At 40.4% G+C, this 19,997-nt stretch overlaps 3 protein-coding genes across 5 annotated transcripts; 1 reads left to right on the top strand and 2 right to left on the bottom strand.

Annotated features, from left to right (window-relative positions):
* Positions 1-310: 310 nt before the first annotated feature.
* On the bottom strand, positions 311-7,249 carry LOC127609862 (myelin and lymphocyte protein-like). Its single transcript, XM_052079406.1, has 4 exons — positions 6,834-7,249; positions 2,833-2,997; positions 2,552-2,725; positions 311-1,834 (listed from the first exon to the last, which is right to left on the bottom strand). Exons 1-4 carry the CDS (start codon positions 6,918-6,920, stop codon positions 1,760-1,762), a joined length of 501 nt encoding a protein of 166 aa, XP_051935366.1. The 5' UTR covers positions 6,921-7,249; the 3' UTR covers positions 311-1,759.
* Positions 7,250-10,323: 3,074 nt separating this feature from the next.
* On the bottom strand, positions 10,324-18,014 carry nphp1 (nephronophthisis 1). Of its 3 annotated transcripts, none has more exons than XM_052080584.1 (20): positions 17,873-18,014; positions 16,731-16,792; positions 16,581-16,641; positions 16,365-16,504; positions 16,106-16,301; positions 15,148-15,249; positions 14,932-15,047; positions 14,811-14,859; positions 14,643-14,730; positions 14,274-14,368; positions 14,024-14,152; positions 13,243-13,317; positions 13,030-13,140; positions 12,863-12,945; positions 11,612-11,688; positions 11,414-11,513; positions 11,192-11,304; positions 11,023-11,096; positions 10,834-10,878; positions 10,324-10,742 (listed from the first exon to the last, which is right to left on the bottom strand). In XM_052080584.1, the coding sequence occupies exons 1-20, from the start codon at positions 17,888-17,890 to the stop codon at positions 10,473-10,475; spliced, it is 2,004 nt and encodes a 667-aa protein (XP_051936544.1). In that variant the 5' UTR covers positions 17,891-18,014; the 3' UTR covers positions 10,324-10,472. The 3 variants fall into 3 exon arrangements, with proteins under 3 accessions (XP_051936544.1, XP_051936543.1, XP_051936542.1); XM_052080583.1 differs by lacking the exon at positions 17,873-18,014 and adding an exon at positions 17,037-17,765; XM_052080582.1 differs by lacking the exon at positions 17,873-18,014 and adding an exon at positions 17,037-17,767 and having other exon boundaries at positions 14,811-15,047.
* Positions 17,908-19,744, top strand: zgc:65997 (uncharacterized protein LOC794398 homolog). The gene is made up of 4 exons (XM_052080599.1): positions 17,908-18,234; positions 18,428-18,605; positions 18,756-18,850; positions 18,936-19,744. The coding sequence occupies exons 1-4, from the start codon at positions 17,908-17,910 to the stop codon at positions 19,125-19,127; spliced, it is 792 nt and encodes a 263-aa protein (XP_051936559.1). The 3' UTR covers positions 19,128-19,744.
* The last annotated feature ends 253 nt before the right edge of the window (positions 19,745-19,997 follow it).

Below are 19,997 nucleotides of genomic sequence, written 5' to 3'. Positions count from 1 at the left end.
TGAAGCCGACGTGCTAACCACTGGACTACCGGGCCGCCTATGTTTCTAATAATTTTTGGAAAATATATTTGTCAAAAGACTGATTGCCAGTTGCCCAACCATGCATTAAAGCTGATATAATGTCAAAATGAACACTTTAATTCTTGGGCCCAAAAAAACGAAAACATGTGCCTAAGCATCAATACAAACAATGTCTGTCTTTAAATATTTGCAGTACAATAATATTGCCTTACATCTATTTAAAGACATTTGGATAATGAAACATGGAATTTTTAACAGCTAAGTGAAGTCACAAATACTCTGCAGACACTTTTCAAGTGTTGAGAATATTTTATTTCACATTGAAGATTTATAAAGATGTGCGTCAAGTGGAATCATCTGGTATATACATAAAGTGAGCATTTTCAGACAAATAATTACGTCGGAACATTCATCCATAAAAGATATATAAAATTGATCCTTTCAAAAATAAAAAGGTAGCATTAAAAAGCTTGAGGAAGTTTTACATTCTGGTTGTAAACACAAAAAATGAAGTAGTAGGCATTTTGTACACGTGTAGCACAAGTTCACCAACATTGTCGACATTTTGTTTCATCATTTTTACTCGCTTTTTTTTTTAATGGACACTTGGTCTGTATTGTAAAACAGAATGATCTTTAGTTACATTCACCGTGTTCTCTTGAATGACAATTTAGTAGACAATCATACAAAAAAAATATTGTAACTCATACATGAAAACGGTGGACACGCTGAAATGAAAAAGTGAAATATTTGACAATTGATTTGGGGGATTTGGTGTTTTTATTTAATTGATTTTTATAACATTTGAAAATCATTCTAAAGTAATTGCAAAGTCATATTCAAGTTGTATCTGAATTGGATATTTATTTTTATTGTTTTACATTTCATAAACTGACATGCGGTGCTGAAAACGCTAAATTAAGCCCCCATTATTAATATATTGTATATATTTTTAAGTGTATTTTTAATTTTTCAGCTAAATGTAAAGCATTGCCTCCTTTTTGCATTTAAGAATGTTGATAGTTCTTCATTTGTATTATTTTTGAAAAAATACAGAAGTCCTACACAAAATAATTATTTAACTTAGTACAGTGCAACTGTACACTGCTAAAAATGCAAAATATAAGCAAAATGTTGAGCATTTGAGGAATTTTTGGATATTCATTTTATATGTTGACGGATGCATGTTGAAAAAAAAAGAAAAATCATATTTTAATGATCTTTAACCTGTAGAGTTGATTTCATAAACTGTATAAATATGACAGATGTGCAATGCTAAAAATGCGAAATCCCCAGATTTTTTTTCATCCTAATTTGTTTGTTTGTTTGTTTGTTTGTTTGTTTTCTCATCCTTGTTTTCATTTGATAACAACTTCCATATTTAAATTTTCTGAAAATTTTAAAATGGTGACGACTTAAATTTTTATTTCCACAACGTACTTTTGTTGTAAAACGTTATTAGATTTTTATGTAATAAAAGTGGGAGGGGTAATGGAAAAAAAGAATTATGCTTTTCGGATGCCAAATATTTTCTAATGTAATAATGTTTGCTTATATACATATATAGTCGGACCTCACACATGTGACATTTAGTTTGTTTACCGCTCATTCAGTCATGTGACTTGTTTGTCACGGCTTATATTTTAAAAATATATTAATAATAATCATAATAATAATGAAAGTATGATAAGTGGTTCTGTTGTCAGGATGAGGCCAGTGACATTTTTGGGGTTCCCCTTTAGGCTCTCTGCCAGCGGATGGCGGAGAAGATGGCATGCAGGAAGTAGAGGAGTGTGGCCAAGTAGGACATCACCTGGATGACATCACAGACGAATCAACATCAGATCAGTACATAGCCAACTGAATCAAGAAAAAGAAAAAAGGAGCTGGCCCTTTAAGAACATCTTGTTAACTTTGAAATGATTTACACATACCAAACTTTATTTACACATACAGAAAGATTATACTCTATGTACATTGGTTCTCCAGTCATGAAAAATTCTAATTAAAAAAAACCTTCAAATTGGTCTAATTTTGAGTTTATTAAAAAAGAAATGAAGGGACAAAATTGTACCCTTTTTTAAGTGGTTGGGGGATTCAGGTACCGTATAAAATACTAGTACTGTATTATTCTTGGCAAAATTTGATGCAAGCCTTATTAAAGAAGATTTCATGTTGTAATAAAAAATACATATATACTGTAAATATACAGTCTCCTTCACAAAATATTTATGCTCAAATTATACACAAAATATTTGCTGATTTGGGGTGGCTTTTGCCCATTATGGTCTCAAAAACTCACATATTTGCTGTTTTGTGCTCAGGCCGAAGTCATGTCTATAGTCAGGTAGGTCTTACCGAATTTTTTTTTTTTTAATCCTTTGCCACCATCGTGTGACGTGGACGATTACTCGCAAGTCAGAGCATCGCTTGTTCCGTATAACATTTTCTATATTGTGACTGCAATTTAAAAATGTTTCACTTGTCACATATGGGGCTCCGTAAACTTGTGTGTTTGTGTGACACCCACCACGGCGGCGATATCCAGCCTGTAGATCTTGAGGCCTTCTCGGATGAGGGGCACAATGGACAGGGTGCCGCCCGAGTTGATGGTGATTCCCCAGCCTTTCAGCACGGTGATGTATGCCAAGATCACTGACGCGCTCAAGTAGAACACCACCGCCAAGAAATGGTAGAACGTGTCCTGCGGCAAAAAGAGAGATTGAAAATGTAGCGTGAATTCCGAGATTCCACGACTGGTAATGGCACTTGAATCTTAGCCAATCAGCATTCACGGTAGGTGTGTCGTACGAGAGCTGGCCAGATGCTGCTTTGATTGGCTCCACACAGGAAGAGGAAGAACCAAAGCGTGGTGAAGACGAAGCAAAAGACGGACACAAACATGACCCATCCCAATGGATGGTCCGGATACACGCGAGTGGACGCCACCAGGATCCACACCAGACCTCCAAACACCTGGCAAACAGGAACAAACAAACAAAATCTGGGTTAGTTTGGGTGAGGCGGTAGGGCTTAGTATTTGGACCAAAATCTCTATTTTTATGTATATTTTTTAATGTACCGGTAAATAAAACTGAATACATACACTAAGGTCAGAGAGTTTTGAAAGGTTGTCAGACTGAAACAATCATCATTGCCTTCAAAAGTGAAGAAACGCTTTTATGAGACATTTTCAGGGGGCCTCGGGCAATTGCCTGCGGTACCCCGAATAGGCAGTCCGCATCTGTCTGTGTCTAACCAAAGCAGGGGTTAGGGGATTTGTGCTGGAGGGTGAGGATGTCAAAGTTAGTTTTTTTTTTTTTAGAAGCCAGTTGAGCCTGAAGTGGTGATTAAACTGCTCCAAGCACTTGTCGGCTTTGCCTTTAAAGAAACCATAATGGTACTCAACTAGCATTCAAAAAGTAAACTTTCAAGCCTCAACGACCCCCCAGCTCCTTTGACAAACATTCCCATTGAAAGAGACGTTAACACAATCCACAATGGTGAATATTTAACCTTACCATCATTAAAGCATGAAAAACTTGAATTTTACCCGAGAATAGAAAGCAACCATTGTTAGCATTATTCGCGCCACCTGGTCTAGTCATGTGACCACGCACAATGGCCAATCAGTCTATGGGCCCATTTATCAGAGCAGAAAAGAGATGGTGGTGAAGCAGCATGTAGCTAATGAGCTGCGTTCTGTATTTCGAGTGAACAATAGTACGTTTATGATCTACTGCATTGCACGTGTCTCCGCCCTCTTTACAATTTCTCCCCTTATCCGGAATCTATAGTCAAGAGTTAATGAGTAAGTGTTGAAGTAGTTGTCGCGTTATGCTTCATAAAGAAACACACATGCCGTAAAACTGAGCAAACAGTGCGGTATCTCTTCCGCTCTGTTCTATTTAACGGTATCGGTGACTTGCAATCGGCACCACACCCCAAATATTTCAGGCGGCCTCATGCACTTTGCAAATATGAAATGTTCTCTTTGATCTCGGATTTCCACTTAAGGAATGTTCTTGGCTCTGAATTTGCTTCAGACACTCACTGGCCACTTCATTAGGCACACACCCTCATGAGATCCGAATACATGTCAGAGCTTAATCAATGACTAGCTTAGCGTAGCTAACTCAGGCGAGAAAAAAAAAACAGCCCTTTAGTTAGCTTACTCAGTTAGGGAGTTGCCAGTTAGCTAGTTAGCTCACTTAGCACTTTTAAAAATATTTATTACAGTTAGTAAAACGTGCTTAAGATTATTAAACACACTATGATATCCCTTAGCGCCTGTTTTCACGATCGCCCAGTTCTCCAAACAAAAGGTTAAGCAAATGCTCTTCAAGCTGTTGATTTGTCACTGCTAAAGGTTTACTGTACTCACACAATTCAATAAAATTAAAATTCAATCAAATCATATACTGTAATTTCAACTAACAAAATTCTGCTAGCTTAATGCTAACGTAAAATGGGAAATGCCATAGACGGGCTAACAGAAGTCAGCATTGATCCCTGCCCATCCCATGCCCGTGACCTTCGTCAGGATAAGCGGATCAAATCATGGATGGATAGATGGACGTTAATAATAAAGTTTCAAACACTCCTTGAAGCACATAGAGCGGCAACACATACAAACAGAGCACACAAAAATGCTCACAGGCAAGCTGTATATACTTTCTGCCTTGCAAGTTGTGGCACGAAGGGGTACTACACTGACTGCGCGCATTTCAAAATTTGGACTCTTGAAAAATCTGCATTTTACTGTATATCACGATGAGCCGTAATATCGCAGAGATGAACTGTTCTTTTTATGATATTTTCGTTTGGTGGTGTGACATGACATTTGTCTAATGTCAAATATGTGGCTTGGTTCGCTAAAGCTTAGGAAATACTGCACATAAATAAGCGCGAGTCCGTATCTGATCTCTAGTGCGTCAAAATCCCTGCCGGCGAAAGCAAACATCTCCCGTTTGCCACGCTCCGGTCACTTGCTGTTGGCAAACATGGGCCACATTTGTCCCAAAACCAGATCAGCAGGTTTACCAAGAACCGACCCCACCGGCCCACACCGAAAAAGGAGCTGAGAAGATTCCCGGTTTCGATTTACACCTCCCCCAACCCGTTGGAATTCTTTTTTTTTTTAGGTAGTATCAAACTGATTTAACTCTCCTTCTGCAACGCGAAAGAAAATGGCCTCCAATTGTGGTAGGAAGGAGGTTATTTGATTTTGGGGGTCCAAACGAGTCAAGAGGATCTAAATCGTATCATAAAAGTATAGATTTATCCAAAACATTATGAAATTTTGCCTTAGCTTTGTCTCCATTTTAAAATGTGTAGTTATGTGATTATTTATTACAATTAATTTTGTAACAATTGTTAGAATATTTGGACATGAGTGGTTTGAAAAAGATTTACAAATGTGATGGATTTTTTAAAATAAAAAAAACAAAACTGTAACATATATATCATATGCATATATATTTATATATATACATTTGTATACTTTGCATCAATCGCGATGCTCAATATTAGCATTCAATGGAGGTTCCCCCCAAAATGCTTTTCAGGCCAAATTATTGGTCATATTTTAAAGCCTCTCATGCAAAACAACTGCATATTCTCCTACATTTATCCTACTTGGGATCATAACCACGATTTAGCTGACCTGACGAGTTTGCTTTTCGTTTGTTCAGTCAAATGTTTTGTTTGTCAGCGTTACAACATGATGAATAGCCAAAAAGTCAACAGCAGCTTGTTCAAGTTTGCAGTCTTTTTTTTCAATGTTACACAGCACATATGAACATTTTTATGTTTCTTCGCATGTGTTTTGTTGTTGCTATGGTGACTGACTGGCCTCAACTGTCAGTGTATTAGTTACCATGGTGCCGGGCTTATTGCGTGGGTTTGAAAAAAAAAAAAAAAAAGAATAGGATAAAAAATTATTAAAATCACCAAATCACCTAGATAGTCATTAACATAATAGAAAATATAAAATAAAATACAAATCTTAATTTTAAGAGCACAGATTTTAGAAATTCGTTAGAGACTACAAAAAACAACAGAAAATAAAAGAAGTATAAAAAAATTACAAATGAAATATAATTTAAAGAAACTACAAAGGTAATATTTTTTAAATAAAAAGTAATAATACAAAAAAGTATAATTCTAAAATATATTTTTTAAGTTTTTGAAAATAAATAATGTATAATTATTCGGAAATAAAAGATAAATACAAATAAAATCAAAAATGTTAAATGCAAATTATTCAAAATATAGAAACTAAGAAATAATTTTAAACATATAAGATAACTTCACCTAAAAATAATAACAATAGAAAATAAAATATTAACAATACAACTACAAATAAACTGTACCTAAAATGGTAAATTAAAGATAATTAAATAATAAATAAAAATTTAAAAACACACAAAATGTATTTTAAATAGAAAAACACAAGAATAAGATTTCTAAAAAGATTATCACAAAAGAAAATCAAAGAAAATAAACAAAAAATAAGTTACGCTTTAGGGGGAAAAAAAGAAAATATCAGAGTTAAGAAAAAAAAAACATTTTAAAATCAATAAATAAATGAGCATTTTGGCACCCAGTTTTCCAAGATGAACATTCACTTCCTTGATGGGATTAGCCAGATGGTCCCGTCTGACCACAACACATTGACACTCACCCCTCATTGGAGAGCAAAACCAAGACAAGTTTACACAGCAAACCACGAGCGGAGTCAGAACTACAAACACAACACATGTGGCACAGCTTCACTCTCCACATCTCAAGCCACGAAAAAAATGACTCACAAACTCCGGGATGAAGAACAAGTCGGGGATGCTGGTGAAGATCCTGCCGCCGGTGGGCAGAATATCTGCCGAGGTGGTGGAAGCCATAATCCCAAATACAATTACTCTGTGTGTATGTCGATGTGTATTTGTGTGTGTGGTCGCAGAATGAGATGTGTGACTGCTTTTAATATGTTTTTTACGTAAAGGCCGCCTCCCGCACCTCCTCCTCTGCCACCTGCCCTCCGCCTACCATCCATGTGTCTTCATGTGTGTGTGCGTGTGTGTGTTTGGAGAAGTTGCCTATAGAAGGCAAAGTGGTTGTTTACATACACACATAAAAAGTGATTGTAAGGCAAATTGTGCATGTGGGACATGAAAAAGAGATGCAAGGTGTTCAGCTGCGCGGAAGAAAATAAAAGCACGGAAAATGCTCGCTGCCAGTGGCTGGCAAACAGTTCAGGGTGTATCCCGCCTACTGCCCGAAGTCAGCTAAAATAGGCTCTCGCGAGGCTTAAGCGGTTTCAGTTGAAGGATGGCTGAAAATGATCTTTGAATGTGCCAAAATAAAAGCAGTCCCGGTCAAAATTTACTGTCAAACTAAACGAAGGGTATCACACGTGGTGTGTTTCACCAGTCTGCTAGCTTAATGCTAACACACGATGCAAAACGCCTTAAACAGGCTCACAGAACAAGGAATTTTGTGGTCATTATAAAATCAACACTTATATTTAAAATACGTGCGGGTGGCAAATGCAAACAGAAGACTAAAATACTCACCGACATATATTCTTCATCGACTATGAAGAACGATTAATTTGACTTCATCTTGTATGCGATGGTCTTCATGGTGAACGCTCATGTGTAGTAGATCTGAATGTTTAATAGCGCCCCCTGTCGCCACGCCACGCACATGATAACAAATACCAGCACAATGGTTTTTTTAAGCGTCATACTGTGTAGTGCTACATTTCATACAAAAGATTTTTTTTTTTTTACATTTTTAAAAATGTTTTTGGAGCTCTCAGAAAGATTAATGGCATTCCCATTTGTTTAATTTCCAATACATATCACGGCGCCACTGCTGCTAAACGTGTGATGTGGACGTATTTCCTGTCATATGCCCGCGTACTTTTACCCATGCGTTTTAACCAATCTTATCATGTGTGGCTACTTTCTGACACGTGTCACAATACAGTATTTAGTTTAACATATGCTTTTATTTTTTCACATTGTCACGATTTCCTGCAACTTGTCCTAATAATTATGCCCATGTTGAACAGACAAAGCGTCCCTCTTGTGCACCCGAAAGGCTTTTGTTGATGATGCGGCTGGTTGGAAACTGTCGTCATGGCAACCACCTACACTATGTTTGGATGGACGACTGCCAGGTGACACACAAGCACACACTTTCACACGAATTAAACTTAAAACACTCAACTGATCCATTGATTGATTTGGTCACATTCAAGACACATGTGTTAATGTTTTTTTAATCAATGTTTTTTTTTCGTATTGTATGCATTGGGTTTATTTTTCAATCGAGTTTAACCTGTATTTTTACAGACACACAAAGAAAAAACAAAAAGATTTTTAAATGAAAATTATGTTTTTGTCGTACAAAAAATAATTCTGATATTTTAGTCAAAATCACAGAAAATGTAATTTATTGAGTAAAAACAAAAAAGTCTTTTAAACAACTTGTTACAAAGGGGGAAAAATATCTACCAAAATAATTTCATTTGTAGAAACGTAGATGAGAAAAAGTGATGATATTTTGAGGATGAAGTTGAAGCTTTCTGTTAGTCTCATTTCAATTTCTCCAAAAAACAAGCGGTCGTAGGACAGGGCGATGGCATCTTTTGGCGTCTCGTCTTTCTAATCTTCTATAAAACTCACTTCCTGTTCGACCGGCTTCTACCTTTCTGTGAGTCTCCTCATGACCAATTTCCTGCTTGTGTTTGTGGTGTGTTTTTCTTTTCAATTGACTTGAGTAAATCGACAAAAGTATTAGGATACTTGACCGTTTCCATCTCCAGGAAGTAAAAACAAGAATAATAATAAAAATTAAAAAAAGATGATTCCCGATCGTCTTTAAATTGTTCTGACACACCAAACTCATCCAAACACAAAAGGGATAATCGGAGTTATATCTGTGCTGTTGTTGTCTGGGGTTGTATTGGCGAGACCTATGAGGGTAAAAACCACAGAAGAAGAACACACCTGGGGGATGGTATTGGAATGTGGAAATACAGGATCGCCTCTATTATTTGCCAGCAAACACAAGTACGTGTGTGTGTGTGTGTGTGTGTGTGTCTTGGCGGGGGGCGTGAATGATTTGTTTGCACACCAGCACTATGTCAATTTTGTCGAGAGAATTGAATAAATAGAAAAAAACTTTTTGTATAGCCAAAGGCTTTAAATATTTACTGACAGCTTCTTGTAACACGTTTAGGAAGAAACACTGCAATATTCAAATAATCGTTAATTGCGAAGAGATTTCTGGCTTTATATGCAGTATATGAAAACAATTTTGCACAGACGGGTAGTTGTAAGCTATATTAGTAAATAGGATATTTGTATGCATAATCATCATCATCATATGGGGGTCATCATCTTGATGTATTTTTGGAGGTCTGTTGTTTCTTCCTGGATCCTCACACACACTGGAATGTCTATGAAGGCATTCCGATGGACTGGCTCACTGCATTGCTTTTTTCTTCATATCCAACTATAAAAAGACTGCACACTTCCTCTAATAATTAACGCACAACACTCCTTTAATACGCGATGACTCCACACTACACACAGACGTAGTGATGTTGACCTAAGGGATGTTGGCAAAGGGTTGCAGCTCAGTGAGCATTTCATGGGTATGTAAAGAGAAATGCGTTTCCTTATAGCCACGCCCAGATAGCAGGTGAGCACATCCATCCATCCACCCGTTTTCTGATCTACTTTATCTTTAGTAGGGTCGCGGGGGGTGCTGATGAATATACAGCTGTCTTCGGACAGTAGGCGGGGGACACCCTGAACCAGTTGCCAGCCAATGGCAGAGCATGCAGAGACAAACAACCATTTGTGCTCACACTCATACCTAAGGACAATTTTGAGTGTTCTATGCATGTTTTTGGAATGTGGGAGGAAACCGGAGTACCCGGGGAAAATCCACACAGGCACGGGGAGAACATGCAAACTTCACACAGGGCGTCCGGAGCTGGAATCAAACCCTGCACCTCTGCACTGTGAGGTCGACATGCTAACCACTCAAGCGCCGGGTCGCCCGCAGGTGAGCACAATGACTTGAGATTGAATGAAGACATGCAAGGATCTGCTAGCATGCCATGATGTCATCACGTAATCATACTCAAAGCATTCAAATAGTCTATTTTTATATAACTGTACATATTTGAATTAAATAAATTCAAAGGCTTTTTTGGTTTAGTGTAATAAATTATGAATCGTTCATTCTTGATGTAGTCCTCCCCCAAAAAATCTGATTCACAAGACATTTTGGAGTAAAAAAATATTTTCCTGGTATCACACAGTTTACATTGGAATAAAAACATTAGAAAAATATTATGAGCTTAAAAAAAAAAAAAAAAACATTTCAACAGGTCCATAAATAAAGGTTTGGGATTTGTGGCATTCGCTTTTGTTCTAGTGCGCCACTCGCAGGAGGTCAAAAGTCATCTCGGTGATGTCAAAGGCCAGGTGAGTGTGGGTTGGGTTGGCCAGCATCTCTAAGCTTCCTGATTGGCCGCGGGCTCGTTTGAGTGCCTCCCGCGTGGATACGATGAGGCGGGACCGCTGCTCGTCCGAGGTGGGATCGGCCCAACGGTAAGGCGGGAAAGAAGACGAGTGCAGCAGGAAGGAAGCCGACCACTGGAACGCCTTGGCGAACTCCTGTTTCACCTGCGCCTCATCTCGCTGCGCACACACAGTAACACATGCACACAGATGGCAAGATTTTAAGTCGGTAGTTGAGCTCTCCCTGTAGGTGAAAACACGTACTACACACCTTCTGTGACCTTTTCATGTTGTTTTCTGCATCCATCCAGGCAGTCTGAAAAAAAAAATTAAAAAGGGAATTTTGTCTATATAGAAGTATTTCTTAATGCTGTAAAAAAGGGAGCTCTCAATGAGCCCCCTTTAAAAAAATATGCAGACTTTAAAAAGTTATTTAGTGTGTGTTTCTCGTTATACGCACCCTGAGGGCATCCAGCAGGTCAGGCTGGTCCATGAGGATCGGGAAGATGGCAAGCACGGGACTGAATATCAAATCTGAACAAATCGAATTCGAGGAGTGACACTTGCGGGAAACAAAGATTATGTTTTGTGTGTGTGTGTGTATGTGTGTGTGTGTGTGTGTGTGTTACCTGCGTTCTGCATGGTGGGCCGGTTCACCAGCAGCGTATCAGCCAGCAGCTGTCTGTACATGGCCAACAAGGGGACGCAGCTCAGACAGTGGAGTAGGGTGTCAGGGAGGAGGCTTTAGAGGGAAAAGACACTCTTTATGATATGCATGCACATGCGCGCGTGCACACACACACACACACACACACACACACACACACACACACACACACACACTTTCTCACCTGAGTTGTCTCTTGATGCGACTGTTGGGCGTCTTGAACTTGACGATGAGTTTGGACAGTCGCCGCGCTTTGAGCATATGCTGGAATACGCCAGCCCCAGCTGGAAATAAGAAGAGAGCCGCTAATTGCTGAAGACTTTTTTTTTAAGTCATATTAATAATTGCAAGGAGAATTGTCAGGTTTGCGTGTGGCTCTCACATGATCGAGCGGGCGACCCCTCCATGTCGACGTCCTTCTCATAAGGAGTGCCGCCGCTCACCGAGATCTCGTATGTCCTACGTACGGGTTGACAGAATAAGATAAGATAAGATATCCTTTATTCGTCCCACAATGGGGAAATTTACAGCCTCCAGCAGCAAGAATGCATGTAGAAAGAAGAAAGGAGAAAGAGAAAAAAAAACAACAACCATCTTTCAATTAAATACAATATGAACACAAATGGATAAATCGCAGTACTATTTACAATTTTCCTTCACATCATTTAATTATAATTATTATGATTGTTATTTTTCATTCATCAGCCTGACAGCAGTCGGTAGGAACGAGCGTCGGTATCTCTCCTTCTTGCAGCGCGGGTGTAACAGTCTCTGGCTGAAGGAGCTACCAAGTGCTGTCAGGGCGGGCTGGAGGGGGTGGGAGGAACTGGCCATCATAGCTTTTAGCTTAGTTTGCATCCTTCTGTTGCCCACCTCCTCCAGAGTGTCAAGGGAGCAACCCAGGACAGAACTGGCCTTCTTGACCAGTCGCTCGAGTCTCTTTCTGTCCCGTGCCGAGATGCTGCCTGACCAGCAGACAATGCCATAATGGATGGCCGAGGCCACCACCGAGTTATAGAACGTCTTAAGGAGTGACCCCTGTACCCCAAAAGACCTCAGTTTCCTGAGTAGGAAGAGTCGGCTCTGTCCTTTCCTAATCAGGGTGTCCGATGAATGAAGCCATTCATGCTTTTGGAAGCAGAAGTCATCAATTTATTTCTCTTTTCATGTCAAAATTAAACAGGTTAATGGTACTCATGAAGGTTGCCAATACCGGACACGGATACTTGAAGAAAAGAGGTGTGACATTGCGCAAGTCTTCCTTGCCAGTAGGGGGTGCCACACCGCTACTGTTTGACACACCAGTGATTGAATTACCATGTGCATCAGAAAGACAGAAAGGTTTTTTTCAGAGTTGTGTGAATTGTTTTACGGATTATAAGTACTTATGGTTGCGGTACTTGGTACCCATGCGCATTCGGGTGGGGGGGGGGATACTCATACTGGTATATGTCTAAAAAAGAATGGTATTTAACTGTCATCGTTTTGATCCATTTTGGTAGGAAAGAAAGCCCTTTTTCTTGTCCCCAATGCACAAATTGAGCCCTTTAAAAGGCACAGCTGGATTAATTTGGTGCAGGATACAAAAATGCCCACGGTGTGAGTGTGGGACTGTGAAGGGTATACACGTCACCTGTTTGGGAGCTGATTTCCAGCGGCGTCACTCAGTTTGAGGAAAGCCCAACCGCAGCTCAGGTCACCCCGCTCGCCTGTGGACTAGAAACGCGGCAAAAACCACCCGTTTCAAATACCGCTTGGCTCAGTTCCATTCAATTCCCACTCTTGCGTTTTTGTTATTACGTTGCGGATGAAGGTGACGCCGAGCTCAAAGAGGATACCGAGGTCGGGGCTGTCGGCGTTGCAGCGCAGGAAGCAGTCTCCGTCCAGCAGGACAGGCAAGACGCCAGTTGTCTGCGACAAAGATATCACCCGCGTCAGTCTTAATGGGGAGCCTTCTGCGATCAATGGGAGGTGAGGTTAGGGGGCAGTGGGTCTGCGGTGGCGCACTCATACCCGCGGGGAGAAGAACCAGGTCCTGGGGTTCTTGGGGTTGTAGCTAGCCCTCACCGTGTGAATGTTACTCAGCACCTAAAGTGTAACAAAGGCAGCGTTTTGTGTTTTGTTCAACGTTTCGCTCTGGTGTTAACCATCTGTCCAGTGTACATGTTTTCAACTGGATAGCAATCGGATAAATCACTCGGGCGTGTGACCATGTTAAGCCAAAATGACAGACTTCCCTGTGTGTTTTTGGACACTGATCCATGAGATTTATTTGTGAATCTAATCATGATAAACATGTCTGTCAAATTTCATGTTGCTAAGTGAAACAATTCTCGTCTGGCCCTAGCAATGTCGAAAACTACTCGAAAATGGCCGCTTCAAACCTAAATGGCCTCCTTGCAGTGTCTTGTAGCGCATGGTCGCTTTAGACTTTTTTTGTGGGTCTGCTCACGATTGACAGGCGTAACAAATTTCACATGGTCAACTAAGTGAAACGGACTTCAGAAGTTGATTTTTTAAAAAGAATTCCATTCGGAGAAATGACCGCTTCAAAGCAAAATGGTTGACTCGCTTTGTCTTTTCTGGAATGGCTTTTTTAAGGATTTACTCATCGTGGACAAGGAAACCAAATTCCATGTTGCCGAGTGAAACTTCCTTTGGGGGGGCGGAATTTTTAAAAAATTTCCAGCAGACATTACCGAGCCAATGAGTGTTGCTGCGATAGTGATTGACATCCAATCACATCCAATGATGAATCAATTGTCACAAAAAAGATGAAATATTGTCAACATACCCGAGTCCCATCAAATGCGCAGAGGCGAATGTGTCTGCTTAGGACCTGGACGCCGACCCCGGGCGTGGGGATTCTCTTGCAGCTCCACAGGGTGAAACAAACGCACGTCCGAGGGTGTCGTGGCCGCACCTGCGTGGTGGGAGGAAGACGGAGCGACGAGACGTTCTGTGGTCAGGTACTCATAGAGATATTGTATGTCGTCACAGGCAAAAAAAAAAAAAAAAAAGATAACAGTTCTACATTTTCTCACCCTGCCATTGTCGGGATCCAAGAAGAGGTCGCTGAAGGAGAGTTGTGATTGGCTGAGCTCCGGCTGCATGAAATGGCTTCCTCTGTATTTGGGGCCTAAAACACAATATGCCAGTAATATGCATTTCGCCGTACGTTGACATGCATCTGATGGTGCTTTCAGTCAAATTTTAGGCACATAAAATTTTTATTATACTCTTACATGTATGTTCTAATGTACTCATCCTAAAGAAACAATCCATTATCACAATTTTTTTTAACCAGCTGCTGCAAAGTTGGAATTTTTAACATTTGCTTGTAGTCATATACTCAGAGTAGTTAGCGGTGCGGTTAGCAGTCCTGTTTTGGACTGCGACAAGATGAAACCGACCTTCGTCCACGAGCAGTTTACTGAGAGTGGACGGTCTGAACCCGGAAGGGATGGCGCCCATTGCAGAGAGGACGTCCGTCGCGTCAATCTGTCACGCGAACATAAATGATGTGGAAACCGAAGCAAATATTCCGCATCTGTTTTCTGTTTTGGAATATTAGCTCGTACCTCAGTGAGAGCTTTTCTGAAAGTAGACCAGTTGGGAGGAGGAGTGTAACTGTGGAAGAATAAGTCGGTTTTCAATGAATGAATAAAAGGCCGTTTGAGAAAAAGAAATTCCAAATCTAACCTCTGATTCTCTCCTTCTTCGTTCTCCTGCTCGTCGGAATCCTCCTGCTCCTCTTCAGCCTCGTCGGACTCTTCATCTTCTTCATCCTTGTGTTCGTCGCTGAGGACGGAACCAATCTGTGAAGAAGAAACGTGTTACTGTGCTGTATGTCGATGATGTAGACACTGACCGTGTCTCGTGCGGCTGTGCCTAATATTTTGGATGGCGAATGCGGACCTTCAGGTATGTTCTTGGCACCACTCCTTTGTCGCCTTTGGCATTCTCAGCCAGCCACCAGCCGTCGCTCGTCTTCTTGATGATTTTCAACGTGTCGCCCCGCTGTAGCAGCACAGGAACAGTATTGTTAAAGTCCTGAAATTATATTTTGGTACTTTTCCCGGAGATTGTGGTGGGGTTTTTTTTGCCTATTTTCTCTGCAATATTTGTGTAATTGTATCTATTTTATATTTGTTGCTGAGCTGTTTTAAGAAATGTATTGTATTGTAGTTTTTACTTAAGTACTTCTGTATTTTTTTTCTACTGTCTTTGTATTGATACATTGTATTTTTTTTAACATGGTAATGAATCCAATTGTTTGACTGTGTCTTAATCTTTATCACTATTTTTAATTGTGTTCTTTTTTTATTCAGCATGTTTTTCTTTTCTTTATTCTATTTTTCTGATAACTGGTTTTAACTAACTAGGTTTTATTTACAGTAATATCTGTGTATCATTTCAAGTCTTTGTGAAATGTTATGCAATATTTGTATAGTATTTTGTGATATTGTTGACAATATTCCTGCAGTTTTTCCCCCCTAGATATACAAAATGCATTCACTACTTTGACACGTTACAAATTTGCGCAGTTATATTTTTTATTAATTTCTCACATTATTATATTGTGGACATTTTTGAAGGTCTTTTTTAAATTGTGATTTATTTTTAAACAAAAATATTTTTTTCTGTAATTTTTGTCTTCGAAAATGTCTGCCATTTTTTTTTCTCAAGAGACTGGAGAAATTAAAAACCTGATTTGATATGCTCTACACTTTATTAAAAATACTGTAGGGGGTAGAAAGAAAGAGTTGCTTTATTTTAAAATAAGAATTGTATCAATGAGCTCTATAAAGATTAAATGACCAAATTGGAAGTCACTATACGTATGTACCAGTTTGGAACCAGTTTCAAAACCCACCTGAACAGTCAAATCTCCTTCCTGGTCGCCTTTGAAATCACTGAGCACCGTGTAGATACAAGGCTCCGATTGCAGCGGTGCAGTAGATGCTTGACTCTCGTCTTTGGGGCTGTCGACATTATCGGCGGTGTCTTCATCGCTGTCGTCCTCATCACTGTCTTCAGCTCCATCCTCGACATCTTCCTTCTGGGCATCACTGTGGATGAAAATTTGGGTCATTTTATTGACATTGTTAGATGGAGTGAGTAAAGCTACAGACCCTGATGGTGGCTCCGTGCTGGGTCCCGGTGGTGAGAGCCGCACGGAAACTTTGTTCAGCTGCTCCAGGACGTTGCGCAATCGTCCTTGCTCCTCTAGTTTCCTCTGGTCGTAGTTGCCCACAGGAGCAATCTCATCGGCCTACAATGTACACCAATTGTTGCCTTTTAATATCCAATGACATAGCAACCTCAGTGCACATCATAAAAATTGTCACCTTGGTCAGTTTTGTCAGATTCTTCAGTGTTTTCTCTGCAGAAATCTGAAGTTCTTGGCATCTGTTGAAAATGTGACACTTTTAGACACAGGACACGTGGAAAAATAACAATTTTAAGTATTAATGGTCTTGAAAAGGTGTGTAGTTCACCTCCTAAAGGACTCTTCTTTGGTTTCCACTTCACCCTTAACATCTTTCAACAGTCTCTCCAGCTAGAAGCAAAGAATACATATGAATCGTCAACACATATTAAGACAATGTGTCATTTGAACAAGTATAATAAAAATATATGCAACACTTAGCTTTTAACTGTCTACAGGTTGTATTAATGCCACATTATCATTCGAAGTGTTTACTAAACAGGCGTTAGTTGCTAACGCTTGCTTGTTTCTGACATGTTTGGAGACACCACCCTCGACTTGAACGTCATAAAAGTGAGCGCTATCTGTGACAAACCTGCACCCTCATGTCGTCCACCTCTCTGTGGACCTGCTGCAGGGGCCCTTTTCCCTTGGACGGCATTTAATCACCCTTTTAAACCATGATCGTTTCAATTTCTAAGCGCTAACTCGCCGAGAAAGCGAGGGAGCTAACCAACTGCGATGAGACGCCGGTCGCTGAGCAGCGAGGGTCTACTTCCGGTAGAGTCCCTGTGCCTTCAAAACGACATGATAAACGTTCATAATGTTTTCGAGCACTTTCACTGGTCTACTGTTATTTTTAGCGTGTAAATGTACAATTAATATTTGGACACAAATAAACATAAAGCAATAAATAATTAACGTAACGCTCCGATGACTTTCACTGGGCGTTTCGTGTTTCCACAATGGCTCGTTATTAATTTTCAAACGCTCTGAACATAAAAGAATTCACTCAAATAATATGTAAAATAATTGTTATCCAATATACGTGTATTCGTTTTCTGCTTCTGATCTAGTTATTATGTGCAATGCTTCTTGGGTGGTTACAGCTCCCAAGAGTCTCGTAGTATTTCGGGCAACGATTTAACGGTTATTAATTGGCTCGCCGGTCGCTCAGCAACCGAGCTCCGTTTACGGGTTAACTTCTTGTCAAAACGAAAAATCGTTCTTACATCCTGGTGTCTTCTTATAAAGAATAAACAAAATTAGTATTCATACAAAAATATAATTTTAAGTCATTCCACGCGGTGTATTATTGCTGAGCAATTACCACATTCGGTAACACTTTCTCCCGTAGTCTAGTTGTAGAATGTGGGTATGTTAAAATCCCCACGATTTTTGTCGACATTGAATGCAACAAACACGTTTTACCAGCTTCTGTTTTAGCATTATGTCATTCTGGTGTCATGGCGGCCCCCGTTGCCCTCGTTCAAGGTGCCAGCCGGGGACTGGGTCTGCAGTTTTGCAAATATATTTTAAAAAACAAACTCCCGGCAAGTGTCATAGCGACATGTCGGAACCCAGAAGGGGCCACGGAGCTGCAGGGGCTGGTCGGACAACACCCCGACCGTATGACGGTACTTCAGCTGGATGTGAATCGCGAGGAAGACATCCGGGAGGCAGCCGAGCGGGTGAAGGAGAGGTTCGGGCGGCTTGATTTGATGGTCAACTCGTCGGCTTTGCTTCACCCCTCCGGAAAAGGAGAGACCAGCCTGAGAGATGTTTCTGCACACGTATGGCATTGATTTGAGCATGTAAACAGCAGCGTCAAACTACATTGACAGAAACTCAAACTTTCCTGAAATCATCTATACTTGACATTTTGTCCTGAATGAATTGTCCTGATTTTCCATCACCATTTTCATGTTACTCCTCAAACTATGCATTGCTATCGCATTATTTTTCTTCATGTTTTTCTGCCTTCAGGGCATAATGGCCACCTTGACCACCAACACTGTGGGTCCGCTGGTAATGGCCAAGTACTTTGCTCCCCTCCTGCAGAAGGGCAACGGTGGCTTCGGTCGACAGCCGATGGACAAGGCCAAATGGCACAGCGGCATCATCGTCAACGTCACAGCCAAAGTTGGCTCCATTGGCGACAACGGTAACGTTTTGAAACCATTTTCGGTGTTATAAAAGTGTAACCCAATACCTATAGTAATTTTCTGACTCATTTAGAGGTTCCATTTTTTTCCTGTATATTCAAAGCTTGATTGTGTTTGAGTGCACTTTATGTATATTCTTTACACTGAAGGTCTTGGAGGCTGGTACAGCTACAGAATGTCCAAAGCGGCTCTAAACATGGCCACAAAAAATCTTTCTATCGAGCTGGGCCGCAGTCGACCCAAGGTAATTTACTCTTACTTGCATTTACGTCAATAAAATAACAATGGACGACCAGATGATTCGCTCATTGTTTTTTTTTTCTCCCCAGGTGCTCTGTGTTTCCTTGCATCCAGGAACATTAGACTCGGATTTGTCCAGACCGTATCACAGGAACGTACCCGAGGGGAAACTATTCAGCACAGAACGCTCTGTGGGGTACCTGATGGGCATTGTCGAAGCGCTGGATGTGGAAAAGACGGGTAAAGCCTACAGCTGGGATGGTACTCAACTGCCTTGGTAGCAAAACAAATGAAGAAAGGTTTATGAAAGAGGACACTTCACATTTTAATCAAACAAATGGTGTGATGGGGGCGGCCCGGTAGTCCAGTGGTTAGCACGTCGGCTTCACAGTGCAGAGGTATCGGGTTCGATTCCAGCTCCGGCCTCCCTGTGTGGAGCTTGCATGTTCTCCCCGGGCCTGCGTGGGTTTTCTCCGGGTGCTCCGGTTTCCTCCCACATTCCAAAAACATGCATGTTATCTGATTGGACGCTCTAAATTGTCCCTGGGTGTGAGTGTGAGTGTGAATGGTTGTTCGTTTCTGTGTGCCCTGCGATTGGCTGGCAACCGATTCAGGGTGTCCCCCGCCTACTGCCCGGAGACAGCTGGAATAGGCTCCGGCACCCCCCGCGACCCTAGTGAGGATCAAGCGGTTAGGAAGATGAATGAATGAATGAATGGTGTGATGGGATTCTGATGTATGTACTGTAAAATTGTTTTCTTAAGTTTTTATCACTTTTCACAATGTGGGAAAATAGTGACAAATTTCCGGCAAATATGACTGGCTCATTATTTTTTGAACGATTGTGCTATTCTGAAATGCCTTAAAATTGAAATAAATTCCATTAAGATAAATGTGATTTGCCTGACCAAATTTGTATTTTTTGAATTTTGAATGAAATGCAGGACAAACATAGTAATTAAGTAATATTACAATTTTGAGTGAGTTAATTTTTGTGGGAGCACTTAATGTCGGATACTTCTTCAGATGTTTTGTGCCGTCCTTGATTGGTCATATAGTTTTTTTTTGCAAGATTGCCCTTTGCACCGGAAAAAAATAACAGTAGTATGTGGTTATTTTCTTTGCTTCAAACCATTTGTTGTTGGGTTAGG

The sequence above is a fragment of the Hippocampus zosterae genome, chromosome 11, assembly GCF_025434085.1.
Source record: "Hippocampus zosterae strain Florida chromosome 11, ASM2543408v3, whole genome shotgun sequence".
NCBI classification, from domain to species: Eukaryota; Metazoa; Chordata; class Actinopteri; order Syngnathiformes; family Syngnathidae; genus Hippocampus; species Hippocampus zosterae.
This window is presented reverse-complemented; position numbering and strand designations above follow the sequence as displayed.